General features: G+C 34.2%; 1 protein-coding gene across 1 annotated transcript in view; it reads left to right on the plus strand.

Moving 5' to 3' along the window:
* FBXO8 (F-box protein 8) overlaps positions 1-20,564 on the plus strand; it is a 53,049-nt gene that overhangs the window by 22,510 nt on the left and 9,975 nt on the right. Inside the window, exons 3-4 of the mRNA XM_081810927.1 lie at positions 269-395; positions 20,263-20,381. Of these exons, the coding sequence (XP_081667053.1) occupies positions 269-395; positions 20,263-20,381 (246 nt within the window). The remainder of the gene's footprint in view (positions 1-268; positions 396-20,262; positions 20,382-20,564) is intronic.

Here is a 20,564-nt window from a genome sequence, read left to right on the forward strand (position 1 = left end):
ATTATTAGTAATATTTTCTATTTAACTTCAAATAGTACTCATGAATATTATTAATCTTCAACTTGTGTTTATTAAGTACTATCAGAGTTGCTAAATTGAAAGCATTTGTTGATCATACTCTAGTAAACAAATAAAAAACAAGTACGGAATTAAACATTTTCAACTTTTGAGCTATAAATTTCATGTTACTATTTTATCATGTGTATACATGTTTAACTTAGGAAATTAAATATAGTAATGTTTTCTTGTCTGATTTTATCTTTTATAGGTTATGTAAATCCACTTGGGGTCACTGTTCCATATATAATAAGAACCCACCTCTAGGATTTTCTTTCAGAAAATTGTATATGCAGCTGGATGAAGGCAGCCTCACCTTTAATGCTAACCCAGAGGAGGTAAGTGAAGAATGTGAATATTTGAAATAGTTGAACTTTGTTACTATCTTACTGCAGTTTTCCGATATAATAAACTTGCAAGTAAAGTAACAAGTCATTGAATATTCCTTTTCAATGAAGAAATCACTGAGAAGCCCGCTAAGTAAAGTTAATGCTATATAACAGTCATTTCTTTTTACCTTACCAGCTCACATTTTAAATCTTTCCACCTGCTCATGTTGTGTGGCAGCTTCCATGACATATATGCAGTCCTCTACTGGACCTGATTAAAATATGACTACATTGTTTGTGGAGAGCACAGAATATGGTCATCAAATTTTATCTGCAGCATTTTCTTCCTGTTTTATTTTTCTATTTAGTAACGATGCTACTTTTATCAGAGACGATCACAAAGGACATTGTTCATTTGTGATACATCAAAATGTTGTCTTCGTAATGCCTTTAACAGTCCATGTTGCCCTAGAAACTGCTTATAGATTGTCATAAAACTGAATAATTTTATCAAAAAATCAAAATATGAAGACCATTCTTTCACTATTTTATTTTCCCTATTCTCATTTTTGTATATATCCTAGAAAGGTACAGATTCTCAGAAATGTTTTTGTTTTTTTTTTCCTCAGAAATGTTTAAATGTCTGCTAGGCTTATTCTTAGAAACCTAATACAGCACTTAGAACTACTACTTCTAGGTGAATTCTTTTCTGTGGAAAAATTTAACTGGCAGTTATTTTAATTTAATTTTCAAAAATCAACTTTTTTTCATTTGTTGTAGAGGTATTAAGGACTATTTAAATTATGCAGTCAAATATTTTTTTAAAATATCTTAACTTTTGCTATGTTATAATTAAAAACCTGTTTCCCCCATGTAAAATATTTGAATATTAAACAAATACTGATTTTAAAAATATGCATGTAATACAAATGACATTTTAAAAATTAAATTGATTTTTACTTATTACATATGATTTCTTAACTTTTCCTTGTATACAATTAAGAAATATAACACCATTGCAAAGCTTTACTGATATACCATCCATTATCAGTTAAGCCTTAGCCCCACAAATATAACAAAATATATATATTATAAAGCCTGGTATAAATATTTAAACGAAGAAATTTGTTCTCTCACTACTGTTTAATAAGAGTTTTGACGTTCAGATTGAATAGAGGACTGATACTTAATTTAGAAGGCAAATGAATAGATAAGCTGTCAAATTTAGGTTTTGTAACTTATGCCTTGATTTAAGTTTTTTCTGATGCATTTTATTATAAAATACACTTGTTTTTAATTTATTTTTGGTCAAATCCAAGTTCTTTTCCTTCTAAATATATAGTAACAGTAAGCGTGTCACTTTTTGATCTTGCACTACAGCATAGCTACTCTGTACAAGAGATTCTTCTACACTTACATGTTTGAAGAATGGCCTGGTTTCAAAGCCTTCATTATTCTGTTTATTAGAATTTGACATTGCTTGTAGCTAATTAAAACAGTTCATATGACAAACTTTGTAATAACTTTATAATAAGGTACATAAATTGCATTAGTCTAATGATGATTACTGGAGAACCTAGTACAGTATATTACTTTAGATACATAAGGAAAGGCAGCTATTACAAGCCCTAGTCTTATTATGCCCAATTTATCAAGGCATTCTGGTTCCTGTCATGAATTATACTGATAATGAGCAAAACTGTCATCTTTAATTCATATCACTAACAAATGTTACATTCTAAGGAAAGTATAACTTGGTAAGTACTGAGTTGTAGATTTACCAAGTCAGAAAAGTTGGATGTAACTGCTGATATTGATTATGGTAAGTAGTCATTCCTTGCTAAAAGAGTACCAGTTTTTAAAACAAATTATAAAGCCATCATTTTTATGCAAAGATGAAACCACAGATAGGCCCTCTTATACTAGAATATGATATGGATAGTTTTAAATATCTAAATTGGAAAAGCTAGATGTCAAAATATGTTTCCATCTTTGCTACACATATCAGACTATAGAGTTCTTGTTACACCTCCTCTACTGTGTTTGGAGGGGTGGGCAGAGAAAAAAGATAAAATTAAAAGACCTCTTCTTATCTAACAAAACTTTAAAAAAAATTTTTAACTTGAATCTTTTCTAAGAGAGGGGATTGAAGTTATTAATTAAAATAAGATTTTTAGGTTTTCAGATTTTACTTATCCATCCTACCTTCCATTGTTACTGAGAGTTGGCTGTATTTTCTTCTTACTCACTCCCTTGCCGAACTTAAAGATACCCCAGAGCATTCCAGAAGTGTTGAATTCACTATTCTGAAAGGGGCACACAGTGCTGTCAAGAGGCATAGAACTGAACCTTTCAGAGTGACTTGTGGTTCCAGAATTCTCATTCTATGCTTTTATGAACATCAGTAGCTTAGCAAGTGTGATCTGATAGCAAAATAGAATGCTGTCTTTACCAGAATGCACCTAGGTTATAAATACGCAAAGAAGGACATTGAAATAAATACTTGTAGATGCAGAGAAATGAGGGAAAGTATTTTAACAACTATATTCTATATTTTATTTCATTGACTAATATAAGTAATAGCAACTTGGTTGTTTATCCAAGTCAAGCCTTCAGAATTAAATCATGTAATTGAAAGAGTTATCCTAATAGATGTTTTTATATAGAACTTATGTGTATGAGTCATACTTTAGCCAGGTCTTAGAATGACTCTTGCCAAGATTTTTGAGCACTAGAAATCAGGAAGTACTTTTTGGAGGTTGATATTTCCACCCCACCCCATTGAAGCACTATCATCAGATGTGTTATTTTGGGTCCATTTAAGCCTGAGAAGTAAATTAGTTTTGATGATATGTGTAAATGTAAGTGTCATTTATTGTAACTACCTGAGGTCAGATGTGTATAATTGTTCAGTATTATAAAAAGTCTACTTTTCCATAATTTCTAGTTCTGTACTTATCATTTTGATAGCAAGCATCATTAAAATATTATAAAAATGAGAATACTTACAGCCACAGGGAACAAGATTCTCCAAAGGACACCGTTCATGTCACGGATATGGGTAACCAAGCTCCACAGCGGCTGCTGGCAATGGCTCATGGGGTGGGGGAGAACTTCCGCACAGCTTGTGGTACGATTCTCTAGCACGCTGTTGTTATCTGCATGATCTTGTGATCTCAGCTGTATGTCAAGTCTTGATCTTGTGCATGAGCTTGTGTACTTTGTGGCAGGTGACCACATTCTAGTCGAGGAATGTGCTAAAAACCATCCCTTTACGTTAGGCTGTATTTCCCCTGCATGTACAACTTACGTGTGTTGATTTTATTCTGCTAGCCGTATTGTAATAAAGTAATTTAACTTCTCAACCGACTAGCTATATTCCCTGAACTCCATTTAGTATGAAACATTTTCTCGACTTAGTTATTTTTAAACTTGGAGCCTAAAAATTTGGGAGCAGACATGGTTTAATTTCAATATGTTATAGGTTTTATTTTTGTTTGTGTAAATATGTTTAAAAAAATGTTACTGAATAATATTCTTGGGAGGCCTGGGTGGCTCAGTCAGTTGAGCATCGGACTCTTGGTTTCAGCTCAGGTCATGATCTCAGGCTCTATGGGATTGAGCCCCTCAGCAGGGAGTCTGCTGGAGAGTCTTCCTCTGCCCCACCCCCCCACCATGTTCGCGTGCTCTCTCTCTCTCAAATAAATAAATAAATCTTTAAAAAAATAATAATATTCCCATGTGGGTCAGTAAAAGCAGTCTTTAACTATATAAGCACAATTTTCTTACCTTCATAAAGGAAGACCCACATACATGCATATAATTTTATGCATAATTATTAGATTGATCTGGGATAGAATCTATTATGAGAAATATTTTAAATTGGAGCTGTGCACACATTTTAGATGGAAATGCATAAACAATTTATTTTTGTGATAATGTAATCTTTTTGTTGTTGGACCAGCTAAAATATAAATGGGAAATTTGTAGTTCTCCATTTTAAAAAGGACCTCAGGAGTTTATACTCAGATATTAAATCTTACTGACTTTCTGCTCCAGTATACAGCAGCAAAATGTTCATTACCATTACTTCATAGCATAGCAACAGTGATGAAAAAAACTTTTATTTTTATTCCTAGGGATAGAAAACCCTGATTGGTATCATCAGAATGTACAGATAATCATTTTCCAAATGTGTTCTTTGGAATAATTATTCCACAGGATAAAGGACATAGTCAAAGGAGTTCCCAAGTCTAATAAATTTGACCATGATAGGTTATGATTAGTTGGCTTATTTAAAGAATAACTTTTCAAAGTCTTTAATACTCTGATGCACATTGTGAGTATGTGTTGTATGTAGTATCATTCAAATTTATTTGATAAAGTGTTAAATTTATTTGACAGTCTTTTTCTTTTGTTTTTTCCTTTGGTAAAGTAACATTCCAGGGGACACGTTCTATGATATGCTAGTATGGATTATCTGTATCTTAACTATGTGTAAATAAATGTGTTCCTAAATGGATAGACAGCTAGCTTGACTACCGTCTTGTTCACTGACAGTTATCTGATGTCTATTTTACCAGTAATCCTTTTTCTTTTGAAAGTCTATGAATTTATATTTGTTCTCTTTCCTTTTGTCTGATAGTATTTTAAAAAAATTAAAACTGAGAGTTGTACCTTGAAAGACTGAGAGATTTATGAATGTTCTATATTTTGATTATCATCTGATTTGTTAAGGAAAATGTTACTTTGTAAAATAAAATCTGATAGAAATATTGAATTCAAATAATTACCTTTAGACATTGATACAAGTATTCATATCAAATAATTTATACAGCTCATTTATCATTTCATCCTTGATAGCTCATTCTCTATACTAACTCTGTTATCTCTTGCAACATGGGTATTTTCAGTGAAGGCTGACAGGCCATTAAGATGCTTTTAAGTTTGGCAAATGTACTGCCCACTTTTCCCTGTATGTATCACATAGGGTGTTTGGGCTGGAACGATCAGACAGTTTAATAGTGGCTTAACCGTATATATTTATTTACCTCCAAAGAGACACAGAGGTGGGTATCCCAGAGTTATTTCAGTGATAGACTGATCTCATCAAAGACTCTCAAGGTGTGTTGACTTCTGCCTTCTTTTGATAATAAGTTGGCCACCACCACTCAAAATATCACATCCTCATATGAAAGTATCCTCAGTACAAAGATAGGGGGCAAAACAAAGAAACTCTCCTCAAGTTCCTTATGCTTATTAGGAAGTAAATATCTTTTCTGGAGCCTTCAGTGCACTACTTCTGATTTCTAATGGACAGACTGAATCACATGACCATTCCTAGACCTATTGAGAACAGAATAGAAGGGATTACCAGATTGGCTTAGAGTTATCATGATTTAGCAACTGTGAACTGACATGCTAAAAGCAATGAAAAGAGTGAAATGGCTTTGAGGCAGGCCCAAGCATCTGCAACTCTAGTTTTACTAGTGAGCCACTTACAAAATTTGTTTTTCTGCTTCTCTTATTTCTGGGCTGTACTGGTTTAGAAGCCTTAGTACCCAAAGGAGGAATATTGATAAGTGGCACAACAATTCAGATTGGTTGCTGAGACTCCCTACTTGTGGTTTTAGGTCCTCCTGCCACTGAGCAAAAATGACCAAAAAAAAGGGAGGGGGGCACACAATGGATAATTGTGTCAGTAATTATGCTGTGGTTGAAGTAACGAAGTAACAAAGTGGGGAAAACAGAAGGATAGAAGTGGAACTCAGGAGATGTCTTTGAGGTACTTCTAATACCACTATATCCTATCATAGAAGTAATTTAAAAAAAAGTCACATAGCCCTGTATGGGCAGGGTTTAAATCACATCACTTAGCTACTCACTAGATAAAGAACTTCAGCCAGCTGAAAGGGTAGCTCCATTCCCAGCCTCAGGAGTTGTACACAGTTTATTCCAAGATAATCATGCTAATATTATTCCTCTTGGCTTAGCATCCATGCAATCCAGTTCTGACCTGTAAGATTGGAGGAACATGTGCAGAGAAAATTTTAAGTTTCAGAAAGAGACAAAAGAAGGTAGTACTGTGAGTATCTATGTGTATGCATACACATGGGTACATGTGTATACTTCTGGGACTAATGTATGAGTATATAATGATGGGAACAGATGCAGCCATCTTGCAGCCATGAGGGCTATTAATAACACAGGGCAGGTAGAACATTGGGAAGAAAGAATTGGGTCCATGAGCCTAACACGCCTGGAGCCAAAATACTTTGAAATTTCTTGTTATGTAAGAAAATAAAATCCCTTTACTTTCTTGAATAGGGTTCCTGTTGTTTGCAATCAAGAGCATCCTAATGCATCATCATCACCATCATCATTATTACCCAAACTCATTAAGAATTTGATACGTAATCCTGAACACAAATTATTTTTTATAAGAACAAACAGTGCTAATTTTCATTAGCAAAGTAATTTTATCCCCAATTTGCTGATGAGAATCTAGTCAGAGCAAAGGAGCTAGTTGATGCTAAGAAGAATCCCTCACGGTGTATAGCTTAAAAAGCTTTCTTCTCTATTGGAATTATTTACCTGAAAGAGCTAAAATACTCAAGTTAATTGGCAAAACCCCTTCCCTTGATTAGTATTAGAGTCAAAGTGAAAAACTATGCCTCTCAGACACTGAATATTATCCTCTGGCTACATAATTTAATATTTTCAGTCTGGTTACAACAGTCAGGTCATACCAAACTGGAGGCCATTCACTTTTTTGAGGGCAACATGGTAGGTGTATGGGTGTGTGTGGATATATCTTATCTCTTTTTAATTTGATCCATCATGTGTTAATTTTATGTTTAAGTAGGTAACTTTATCCTGTGTCTTTCAGATCAACTTCATTTTGCATACTGCCCTGACCATAATAGATCTTGACTACCCTCCCCTTCCCTTGTCACCGAGTCATTCCAATACAATGACTCCACAGAAGTATGTGGACTCAGGGCAAACCTTTTAGAAGCTTCAGAGGGAAACAAATTCCCAGGCCCTCTTTTGTCTTAATCTAATTGAAAAAGAGATTCAGACCGAGAATATTGTATAGCTTATTCATCAGTCAAGCCATCTGATGCATTTTGCTTTTGTTTTCCCTCGTACATCATGGGAGATACTGTTACCTCATTTAGTATGAATTATCTAGGGTAAATATAAACAGAAATTAGTGGACAATGTATTACTCTAGGACTTTCAACTATAAGAAAGAATAAAGTTAGAATATTTGAGCACCACAGCCACCCATACTACAAATTTTAAAAATGTGCAGTGCTGAAATGACCAAGATTTTTTCTTTGCTTGAATTTTACTTTTGTTGCCAATTTAGATAAAGATACCTGGTGAGTTTACAATATTGTGTTAATATTCTAAGTACATTTCAAAGAAAAATCTGCTTGCCTTTTATTTCCTTACCATATCCTGACCATCTTAATACATCCATGTTCTTTGTTATCTGATGTGACCACAGTTTCAGTGAAACTTGACAGCACTTTCTAGACCTAAGTTCTCAATTTTAATGTCCAAGGTAGTTTTCTCTCCTACACATCTTGTCTGAATGTAGCAATTGCAAATACCAATGTCACATTGAATGTCACTGTAAAAGATGAATTCTTTATCAGACATCTGAAAAATATTTCCTCAGTTCTTGGATGTCATCAGTTGTCAAGCATCCATCAGATTAATTGCAGCTTTTGAAATATGGAAGTATGTAGGAAACACTACATTAAATACAAATTTTTTACCAACTAACTGTAGTATACATTTATCCCTAATATTATATAACATTTTCTCTCATGTCATAAAGATTTTGAAGATGCCTTCTTATAATAAAAATATTAAGATCTTTGTGAACCACTTTTGGCCATTAGCAGGTAAAGATAGCATCAGAGTGACCTGTTGCTTTTTATTATTTGTACTGGTGACTCCAAGTTTTGAGAATTTATAATTTGAGGCATTTCAAAGTATACTAGAGTTTTGATCCAACTCATAGGTTTTTGTTGTGGTTCTGTTCTGTTCATTTTTTACCCCTTAGTTTAATTATATAATCCTTAAAAGTCAATAGCTTCTCTTGAAAGCCACCTGGAGGCTTTGTACAGATTTAAACATGCATTCAACAAGTATTTATTAAGTATCTCTCCACTTACTAATTATATGACTTAGACCTTGTAAATTATTTAACTTCTGGGCTTCAGTTTCCCCATCTATAAAAATGGGGACAATAATATTTGTGATACACAATATGTTAGTGCGAATATGAACTAACATTCACACTAACACACTAAATATTATGAATTAATATTCACACTAACATATTGTTAGTGCCTCTAAGTACTCCCCAAAATGTAGCTTTATATTTATACTAGAGGTACAACAACTTAGACTATCAAGAGCCAAGCACTGCTGTAGGCGTTGGGCTTCATCCTCTCTTGGAACTTTTGGATTCCTGTAGATAAATATTTGACACCTGAGTAATGTTCCTTCATAATGTATGTATCAGTCACACCAACATCTGCTAGCTTTAAATGATGATACCCTTTGCCTTTAATTTCAGTTTCTAGCATGTGATGAACAATCTTTTGCATATAACTTTTTGTGTCAGTGGTGATGCTTAATATAATCTTTTTGAGGACATTTTAAACAGTAATTAGGTTTCCAAAACTACGTTCAAATTCAAACCTGCGTCGTGGCTGAATATGGTGGTAGGATGAACAGATACTTTAATTACATGAATGAGTATACACATGTGCTAGCAGTGAAACTACTATTTAAATCCCAGCTTGCTTCTCTGTTTGTCTACCATTAAGATTTGGAGTTTTTCGGGGCGCCTGGGTGGCTCAGTCGGTTAAGCAACTGCCTTCGGCTCAGGTCATGATCCTGGAGTCCCGGGATCGAGTCCCGCATCAGGCTCCCTGCTCAGCGGGGAGTCTGCTTCTCCCTCTGACCCTCCTCACTCTCGTGCTCTCTGTCTCTCATTCTCTCTCACAAATAAATAAATAAAATCTTTAAAAAAAAAAAAAAAGATTTGGAGTTTTTCTTAATGTTGTTTATTTCAAAATTGTTTCAGAGCTGTTAAACTATATTTACAAATGTACATTTTAGAATCTAGGTTATATGAGAAAACTAATTTTTATTTATCAAAGCAAAGTTGTTCATTTAAATCTATTTGCATGTGATTTTTACAAGCAGGAATTCTGTATTAGCCAATATTATATTCAAATGTGTCACTTTCTCATTAGTTTGAATTATTTTTAATTGTACCTTAACCTAATAGAGTTTTATTTCCAGATTTTGACTAGAATGCTTTCTTTTTCTAATTTACAGACAGTTTAGAGAAGAAGGGGCCTTTCCAAGAAGCTTACTTTAGCTACCAGCAACTTGTCAATAATATTAGTAGTAGTAATTTGTCATTAAGAATTACCTTCATGTTCTTCATCTTATCATCTTCTTGATCTATCCCAGTCAGCAGAGTGACACTTTTGGGGACTATTAGAAGTCAAAGTGTGACTCTTCTTCTGTTTGAGTCCATTAAAATTAACTAATAGGAACTAACTTTTATTTGTTATTTAAAACCTAGATAATGACATTTATGTGATTTTGTCTGATGTCATTGCTTTCTCTCCTATGAAAAAGAAGCACAATGATCTGTCTTACATTTCTCCTCCATTTCCCCTGGACTCCATTAGAAAGATTTGCCATTTTTCTTTAGATTTTCTTTGAACTATCCCTCCTGTATGCGAGATTTCCCACTGACATCTTCTGGCTAAAAATAATTTAGGGTGTATGTGTGACTATTCTTAGCAGTTCATCTACATCGTACACCCTGATGTATGGAAAATTGTTTTAGAAAGCTGAAATCCTTGCCACTTCAAACAAGGTCTGCAAATGAGCTGACTTCATTCCGTATTTCATACTCAAAACTGAATAGTATGATTCTTCATTATCCTCCAGAATGTTTAATTCTGACTACTTTCAGTAACGGTGTAAGAAGGAATTGGCTGACCAATGCACCAATGCAAGATGTTTATAATAGGGGAAACTGAATGGGATGGACAAATTGGGGGGGTAGAGCCAAAATGGGAGCTGTCTATACTTTTGTTCCCTCTTTCTGAAAAACTGAAAACTGCTCTAGTAAATAAAATCTATTCATCAAAAACAAACAACAAAAAAAGAAGGAATTGGCGGCAGTATCAGCACGTCTCTTCACAACTGTCACTTCCCCCACATAAGCATGGACAGTGTGTGCTCTCTGTTCTTCCTAGGGAACAGGCAAGACTGGAATCTGCAGGTCCGATTTCAAACTGACATCAAAATCATCTTCACATTTCTGTCCCAATTCTCATGGTGTCCTTTCCTCTTAATTATAACTAAGTCACACAGAGGCTTCCATTGAATAAATAGCCTACTTATAGGCACCTCGTAAGAGGAGAATGTTTCTGGTCAATCTCATAATCTCTTTATATAGGACAACTTTAAAAGCCTTGGCATAGTTTTTACTTTAGTCTTGGACTCTAGTGACTAGATTAGGAATAACAATTATACTATGTATAAACAGCTTAAATTAGCATGAAAAAAAAGCAATGTGTGACATTTCTAAAGTCTATGCTGAAGGCCAGTGTTACAACAGAGAAGAGTGGTATAGAAATTTACAGAAGAAAACCCTGCAAAAGTTAGTGGGTAGAATGAAATGAAATGAAAGGACAGAACAAAAACTTCCATACTTAGTCTTACAACTTGCTCATTAAATAATCTTCTGCATTTACTTTGCTGCAACTAAAAAGAAGGTGTTAATTTATTACTTGCACAGTATATATATCCCCAAATGGATTTCACCTGTTCACCTTCTATGTGTTTTTTTCCCTTAACTGTAGAATACATATTCCCTGATTAAATAGGGAGAGTGACAACTGCCGACTGAACAAAAATTAATAGATTTTACATTTTGCTTAAGTGATTCTGAAAGCACTATAAAAAAAGAAGAAATGGTATCACCATCGGTGCTATTTTCAAACAAGACAATGAGAATGCTCCATTTGACCTATAGAAGGCTGCCCTCTCTGTGATGGTCTAATTGTTTTCTACTATCCAGAGAACAAATATCCATAACATTTTTTGTGTCTCTTAATTTTTACATTTTTTAATGTGAAAAGATGACAGTTGTTCATTTCACTGTAGCTAAAATACTTATTTGAATATTATTGTATTACTTCTCACTGAAAGAAAAGGTAGAAATCTAGATTGAACTCTGTTTTATAAATATTTATTGTTAAAATTTAAGGATTATTATTTTAAAAGTCTTCAAATGTCCTTTAAAAATGTTGTGTCCAGTTTGCTTTCTATTATATAATGCTCTAAGGATAGATTCATTTCCTGAAAAATAGTATAACCATGGTTCTGGATTTCACATTGTATACAAAGGCAAATTTGAACAAAATTAGTTAAACCAAGTTTTTTTCTAAATGTCTTTATTATTCTGTTCTGTAGGAAAACAAGGGTACCACCGATTTTGTTTTCGTAGTGATTTCTGTTATAGATACAAACTGCTACATAATGTTTCTGCCAGCTGTCTGTGCCAATAGCCAGTACTTTCAGTAACAGTGGTTAGTGGGTTTTTTTTTTTTTAATTAAGAATGTATATTTTTTTAAGTCAGTTTTAGGTTTGCAACAACAGTTGCTTCTTTTTCATTTGGTTTTGCATACCTAGTTTTCTAGAATTCACTTTGCTACCTGTGTAATTTCTGGTCCTGAACATATGTATGGTAGATTTTGCTTTTGAACCACACTGTGGATAATAATGACTTGAATCAAAGAAATAAGGCTTTATTAAAAGGGGAGAGAAAATGTGGGTATTGATGTAATAGAAGAAATGAAACAAAATGGATGTATCTTAAAACATGAATTGTGTGAAAAGGGCCATTCTTACAATAATAAAAAAATAGATGACTAACACCTAATACATTTCTTCTTTTTATTTTTTAAGTTTAAATCAATTAATTAACATATAGTGTGGCATTAGTTTCAGAAGTAATTTAATGATTCCTAAGTTGTATATAACACCCAGTTCTCATTACATCACGTGCCCTCCTTAATGTCCATCACCCAACCCCCCACTCCCCTCCAGCAGCCCTCAGTTTGTTTCTTATAGTTAGGAGTCTCTTATAGTTTGTCTCTCTCTCTGATTTCTTCTTATTTTATTTTTCCCACCCTCCCCTATGATCCTCTGTTTTGTTTCTTTAATTCCACATTTGAGTGAAATCATATGATAATTGTCTTTCTCCGAATGACTTATCTTGCTTAGCATAATACCCTCTAGGTCCATCCATGTCATTGCAGATGGTAAGATTCCACTTTTTTTTTTTTTATGGCTGAGTAATATTCCATTGTATATATATACACCACATCTTATTTATCCAAAACATTTTTTTCTTCATTCTAAATTCCTTCTTGGGTGCCTGGGTGGCTCAGTCATATAAGCATCTGCCTTCAGCTCAGGTCATGATCCCTGGGTCCTGGGATCGAGTCCCACATCGGGCTCCCTGCTTGGCGGGAAGCCTGCTTCTCCCTCTCCCACTCCTCCTGCTTGTGTTCCTGCTCTCGCTATCTCTGTCTCTGTCAAATAAATAAATAAAATCTTAAAAAAAAATACAAATAAAAAAATAAATTACTTCTTAATATTGGTGTAAGCTATCCTTTCATGATTTCTTGAATTATTTGTTTCCCTCCTAAACAAATTACATCAAAACAGTTCACCACTCTAATTTGATTGTGTAAGTCTTGGGGCTATTGTTTGCATAAGTTTTTAGTAACATACTCTATGGAGTCTACCTTACAAAATTTCTTAATTTTTTTTAATTACTGCAAACATCTGTTCTATTAAAGAAAACTTAAAATGAGATGGGGTGAATTTACATTAACATCACCTGGGTTCTCCCTGCTGCTTGGCACTCCTTTTGTTTATTCCTAGTGGATTCCCAATGTAGCATATGTGGAATTTAAGAACGGGGAATAGGAATTTATTCCTAGTAGATTCCCATTGTTGATAGAAATCTTTACCACTTCACTGTGGGATCCAATTCAGCTCTTTTCCAACTCTTCCTAGATGGTTTATGCACCCTAAGAAGAAAATCAATATGCGCTCTCTTTTCTGCCTTTATCAGTTTCTTAATATACCTATCTCTGAACCAGCACTACTGTCCTGTCCTCCAGTCTCAGAAAGCATTACCAACTCCTTAAGTCTACATTCATGATCCAAGATTTTTCCTTCCCTCTTTTGATCAGCTTCATTAGTTTCCATAATTCTATCTTCTATATCACTTAATTCGTTCCTCTGCTTCTTCCATCCTTGTGGTCATTGCATCCAGTTGGCTTCAAATCTCAGTTATTGCATTTTTCATTTTGGCCTGATTGGTTTTAAGCTCTTTTATCCCTGCAGTAAGAGACTCCCTTGGTGTCTTCTATGCATTTCTCAAGCCCAGATAGTATCCTTATGATTGTTGCTTTAAAGTCTGGATCAGGCACATTACTTACCTGATTTGATTAGATCCCTGGCTGTGACCTTTTCTTGTTCTTTCTTTTGGGATGAATTTCTCCATCTTAGCATTTTGTCTAGGTCTCTGTCTTTGTGTTGGGAAGGCCAGTTATGTTTCCTGCTCCTGAGAGTAATGGCTTTATAAAGAAGAGGTCATATACTCTCCAGGGCTTGGTGCTTCAGGAAGTGTCTCTAGTGTCTGCTGTGTGCACTCCGCCACTGTGTTTTGGCTGCTCTATCCCTCAGGGCAGTCCTCTGCAGGGTTTCTCCTTGCCTGCAGTGGAGAGTGTCTGTACCCTGGCCAGAGTGTGACGAGTTCTAATTCCACTTGTATTTTCAGTCTTTCCCCTGCTCCCCTTTGTCTACCTTGCTGCTCTCATTATCTCTTATTGTTCCTTTGTCAATCTTTTCCTCTCCCTGTTGATTTTCTTTCTTGCGTCTTCTGATGTGCATGGGTCAGAATTGTCTTCAAAAAACAGTTGTTTCTCTTTTTGACCTCTAATGTTCTTTAATATTTTTCCCTCCTTTGTACTAATAAATTTTTCAAGCGACTGGGCTATCAATTTCCTTACCTTGAGCTCATTCCTTAGCTTTCTTCCTAGACTTGAGTCCCCATCACTCTGTGGAAAGAGACCCCTTGAAAGGCACTACTTTCTTTTCTCCCAGTCACCAAATCCATTACCTTCTTTCCCATTTTCATCTCCTTGAGCTACCTAAAGGAAAAAGGAAACTAGCCATGTTCCATGCTAGACACTTTCATAACTTCACAGTAGCCACTTAAATAAGATTTTTACTGATTAAGAAACTAAGGTTTGGGAAGTTTGAGTAAATTATGTTCACAAAATCACACAGCCATGATTTGGTCCTTGTGAAAATTATGCTCTTTCAACTATACTAGATAATTGCATTGTATACCCTTTTCTTTACAGTTCAAAGACTTTTAGCCTCTGGGACATTATTCTGTCCCTCCATTCTTCCATCTCTGCTTACTCCTTTACCGATTCTTCTTATTCAGGATCCTTAGTCTGTACCTTCAACCCGCACTTGTTTTTTTATATCTTATTACATTGTCAGCTGCCTATTTTGCCTTTCTAGTTTTATCTATCATCACCTGAAGGTCAACATTTTGAAGTCCAAACTCATTACTCTTTTCTTTAAATCAGCACCCTCTATAACCTGTGAGTTTTCCCCCCTGTCAGTCATTTCCCTTTTCGTCTAAGCCAGAAACATCAGTTAACTTAATCTTTCACTTTTCATTATTCCTTGGCATGATAGCCAGCATGCTAAAATGTGCTCTCGCTTCATATTTTCATATACATACATAGCATATGTGGGGTTTTTCATATGTTTTTAGGATAGATTATTTCCTTTGCATTTCTGTTGCTTTAAGCCTGGACAACTGTAGTAGCCTACTGTCTAATTTCCCTTTTATTATTTCTCTTTATATTACTGTCAAATTTATATTGCAGGCCATTGCTTCATTATGTTAAAAAGCCTTCAGAGGCTTCCAATTACATATAAGGGAGAAGATAAACTCCTTACCGTTACATTCACTGCTATTCCTGTTACAGTCTAGTTCCAGACTTGGCTCTCAAACCCAAGATAGTTCCCCTATTTTCCTGAAAATTGCCTGATTTTTTATCTTATAATGCTTTTGCTTATATAATACAACATTGACTAAAATATTCATCTCCAGGGTTCCCCTCATTCTGAGCTATTTAAACCACTACGATTCTTTCAAAGTAGATATTCCAGAAAAACTTATCTAAATGTCCTGTCTCACAGTGATTTTTCCTTCCACTGAACTACTGAAATGCTTATTTTTCATACCTCTTCATTTAGGCCCTATTTAACTGCCTTGTGTCATTGATTGTCACATATGCGTATTCTACTTATTTGTGTCCCTGTCTCATCTCCCCAGATAAACTTTAGATTTTCTTAGAGCAAAAATGTTTTATACTTCTCAGTGTCTGTCACTAAATACCTTGCATATATCCCTTGCACTTAATACATTTTAAATGAAGATGTAGATAATTTTAATATATTTGTTTTGACTCAATGTTTCAGAAATGCTTTTAAAGCAGATACCGGGGCAAGTGGGTGGCTCAGTCATTAAGCGTCTGCCTTCAGGTCAGGTCATGATCCCAGGGTCCTGGTATCGAGTCCCGCATTGGGCTCCCTGCTCGGCCGGGAGCCTGCTTCTCCCTCTCCCACTCCCCCTGCTTGTGTTCCCTCTCTTGCTGTGTCTCTCTCTGTCAAATAAATAAATAAAATCTTTAAAAAAAAAATAAAGCAGATACGTACCTACATACCTATCTATACATATATACACACATATGCACAGATATACATATATCTACTTTACAAACTAGTCTTTGGGTGTTCACCTTTATATTTAAATCTGAAGTTAAATGGATACTTCTTTTAAAAATCACATTACTGGGGCACCTATCCTGTTAGCAGCTAGAAAGACTAACCCATTTGTCTAGTTATAGAGTGGATTTTAAAATTTTAGATTTTTTTTCCAAATTAATATTTATGATTATTTATAAGAATATCTCTTTCTGGGGCACGTGGGTGGCTCAGTTGGTTAAGCATCTGACTCTTGATCACAGCTCAGGTCATGATCTCAGGGTTGTGAGGTCAAGCCCCTAGTATGCACTGAGCGTGGAGCTTGCTTGATTCTCTCTCTACCCCACCCATGCTCAGGCACATGCTCTCCCTCTCTCTCTCTCTTAAAAAAAATCACATTAGTAAGGAATTTAGGATTTGTAATATGAATATTATTTACTCTTATGAGAGAAATATGAATCTTAATATATATACCAAATCAATTTTCATGATACGAATTTCATTTATCCCAATATAACTTTCCTTTAAAACTATTTTTTTTTAGTAAAATCCATTTTGGTCAATAGTCTTCTTCCAGATGACAAAAACTTCCCTTTATGCTATGGAGCCAATTCATTATAGGACTGACACCATCATGATTTATCTTCAAGTCATATGACAAAAATGTCTTAGAATTATTCCCATGTGAAAGAAAAGGAACTACACTATGGCGGTAACAATTCAGATAATTCTGCAAGTTGAACCGTGTAGAGTTTGCATAATGGAGTTAACATGTATATGGATTAAGCAATCAAAAAAACTTAAGTAGTAATAATTTGAGGATTAGGTTTATTTTGGAAATGTAAAAAAAAAAAAATTTGAATCAGGCAAATGACAAACCATTGGCCTTGAACAACTCAGCTGTAATTGCAAGTGTAGCCTCCCTTACATGGCACTAACCTCCCTCCCTATTACAGACACTCAGTAGCCATACTCCTACATCATCTAGAATAGGGATTCCTAACCTGCAGTCCTTAGATGGGCTTCAGGCACTTAATGTATATTTAAAAAATGTGTATGTGCATTATTCTGGGAAGAAGTTCTGTAGTTTTCATCAGCTTAAGATCTTCACTAAAACCACACACAATGTCTGTTCTTTTTACTTATGATAAAGCTTTTCAGATGTCTTAAAGTCTTAATCTTCTTTCCTAAGTATCTTCTTTAGGCCTAATATCAGTACATCCTTCAAGTCTTCCTTATCTAACAGGGATTGACCCTTCAACAATCTAATCAGGTCCTGATTTCCTTTATGCAGATAAATTCTAGTTTGTCAATATGCCCCACAAAATCTGCCATCCAGAATCTGACACTTTTGTAGTGAATTATGTGGACAATAGTGAGCTACTGCCTTCCCTTTTTCTGGAAACTATGTTAGCATAGACTAATATTAATGTTCATGATTTCCTTTGTCTGTGAGACACTACATGCTTACTCTCACTCTGCTGAGAGCTCTAGTCCTGATTAGTAACATGCTATGTGGCCTGGGCATCTCTCTGTACCATTCTTCTAAAACTATATTAAAAATGAAAACTTACACCACTTATTAAACAAATGTAGAGTTATTCAACCAATCTCATACTATGTTTTATTTAGTAGTTCATTGCTTACCTAACAAGATAGGAATTTGGACGATTGCCAGCTTGCTTATTGAAGAAAATTATAATCTGATTTCATGCCTTTTCCTATTTCACACCCCTCGACCCATCACTTTGACAGCCCTTCTGAAGTAATCTTCCTCTCCAGAGAAATCCCAGACATGAAAGCTAATGCCTCCTTTCCTCATAAAACCAATAGAGTTGGCTAATTTCAAGCTGTGTCCCTCGTTTTCAGGACTGAGTTTAAAGCTGTTTGTGTTCTTGCTTACTCTTCTGTATATGATTGATTATGGAGTCTTCAAAGTAGGCGAGAGATTAAAGTCTTAAAACATGTATTCCTTAAAAAAGGAAATTATCAACAACATATTTTAGGAATGCTTACATGAGGCAAGTACCAATGCTAATTTGTAACTAAGCATCAAATGATATTAAAATGCATATGTCATATAATTAGAGAATTATGTACTATTTAATGGATCATTTAGTGTTTTTTTACTATTTTGTATAATTTTAAAAATTGATTAGATTTAGTTTTACATCTCTTAAATATTGATTTACAAGTAGGTATAGATAAAGAACCTATTAAATAATATTTAGTTGACATTCCTTGGGGTTTGAATAGCTTAGATTTAAAATTAAGTGCTGCAAATGCTTCTGAAATATTGTTATTCTTTTAAATGGAGGAATTTTGGAAAAAATCAAACCTGACAATTTTTACTAAGTAGATGAATTAAAACATACAGTCAACTCTCGATTATTCAAACTAATGGAGGAAAGGATGGAACAAGGATTACTGTTTCTTTAGTTCCTGCCCCCTCAGTTGCTGAGAGCCTCATTCCAAACAAATTCTTTGGCTTTCTGTCTTGAACATGTTACATTTCCTAACCTTTTTATCCAGGATGCAGTCTGAGATACAGCTTACAATTGAGTTGACAAGAACATTTCATATTATCACGTTCTGCTCTTCTCAGACACATTTTTTAATCCAGTGCTTTAGCACTGCTTTTGTACTATTAAGATTCACATGAGAAACTGATAACATTGTCATTAGGACATTATCCTCATGGCTCATAAAATTAGTTTTATGTTAAAAAATCTTATCTTTGAATTATAATTTACAGATAATTATAACCTTTCAAAGGCATTACCTCATGGTACCAAATTGCTTTTTTAAATTTTTTAATACAAAAATTTTATGAGACTTTTTTATCTTGAAGAGTCTTTCATAAAAATTCTTCCAACTTTTTGAATTCTTAATGAGTGCAATATTTCTGAGTACTATATGTGTTTGTAAAAGGGAAGAAATGCTGAAGGAATTTATGTGTGAAAACAGTATGTTGCGTGTATATAATACATCATTTTCTCTACTAATTAACTGCACACAGTGTGCTATTATCCAGACATAAGTATTCATGGGAATGCATGTATCTGGATAACTACAAGTTGAAATAAACACACCTGCCTTTTATTTCAATAACTGCACATTCAAATCCACATAAGGTATTTATTTGAATGTGACCTCCATATACATGAGAAAACGTTGGTTTCAGTGTTCAATTTTTTTGTTGATGTTTTGTTGTTGATTTAAATCTAAAATAGGTACAAACTGTGGATAATGCTTCTCTGGAAAACTTTGCATGCAGGGAGAAGGAAATTCAAAGATAAATCCTATGAAAAAACACTGAAATTGTTTTGTCTTATTATATTTTGCCTCACTATATATTGAAGCTAAATTCTTATTGAATGTAGTGATGCTTAAAGCCAAAGTGTGTACAGACCATAAACCCACCTGGAACTGTGCCTACTTTACTTTAAGTTAAATAATTTAATTATTTTTCTTTACAGAATAAAATTGTTGATCTTTGATTTGGAGAATCTCTTTTTCCTCAAAAAGCTTTTTCCTTGAATAGTGTATTAGAATATGTCTAAGAGATCAAGTTTTCTATTAGGCAATGGAAGTGTTTGGTACAAGGCTTATTTTAAAGTCTACATAGTAGTTTCCCCTCCCCCTGCCAACCACCAGCACCATATAAGCCGTATTTCTATATAGTTAGTTTTAACTGACATGAGCCAGAAAATTGAATTAGGATTTCCTTAGGAGTCTTAACTTTGAATTTCCTACTTTTCATTGCATGTAAACTATCAATCACAAGTAATAGTTTCAGCTCAAGTTCTAGCTTGTATTTTGCATGTTAAAGCTATAAAAAGTCTATTAATGCTGGACAGAATTTATGGCTATTGTTCCGCTATTGCCTAATTGTTAAAATTTATAAATAAAGACTGACTTTATTTATGTAGACTTGTCTTTCTGCCTTAGGGAGTGAACTACTTTATGTCCAAGGGTATCCTAGATGATTCACCAAAGGAAATAGCAAAGTTTATCTTCTGTACAAGAACACTAAATTGGAAAAAACTGAGAATCTATCTTGATGAAAGGTAAAAAAAAAATTTAAGTTTTCATCAGAAATGAGTTAAGTAATGCTTTTAATGAGTTAAGCTTTACTTTTAAAACTATACCACATAGCAGTCACCTAGTTGAGAAATTTTTCTCACAGCTATTTACAACTACCATTGTAGCCTGAAAGCAGACAAACAGTATGTAAACAAATGAGTATGGCT

Source organism: Leptonychotes weddellii, chromosome 2 (genome assembly GCF_054177405.1).
Source record: "Leptonychotes weddellii isolate Sample4059 chromosome 2, ASM5417740v2, whole genome shotgun sequence".
In the NCBI taxonomy this organism is placed as follows: Eukaryota; Metazoa; Chordata; class Mammalia; order Carnivora; family Phocidae; genus Leptonychotes; species Leptonychotes weddellii.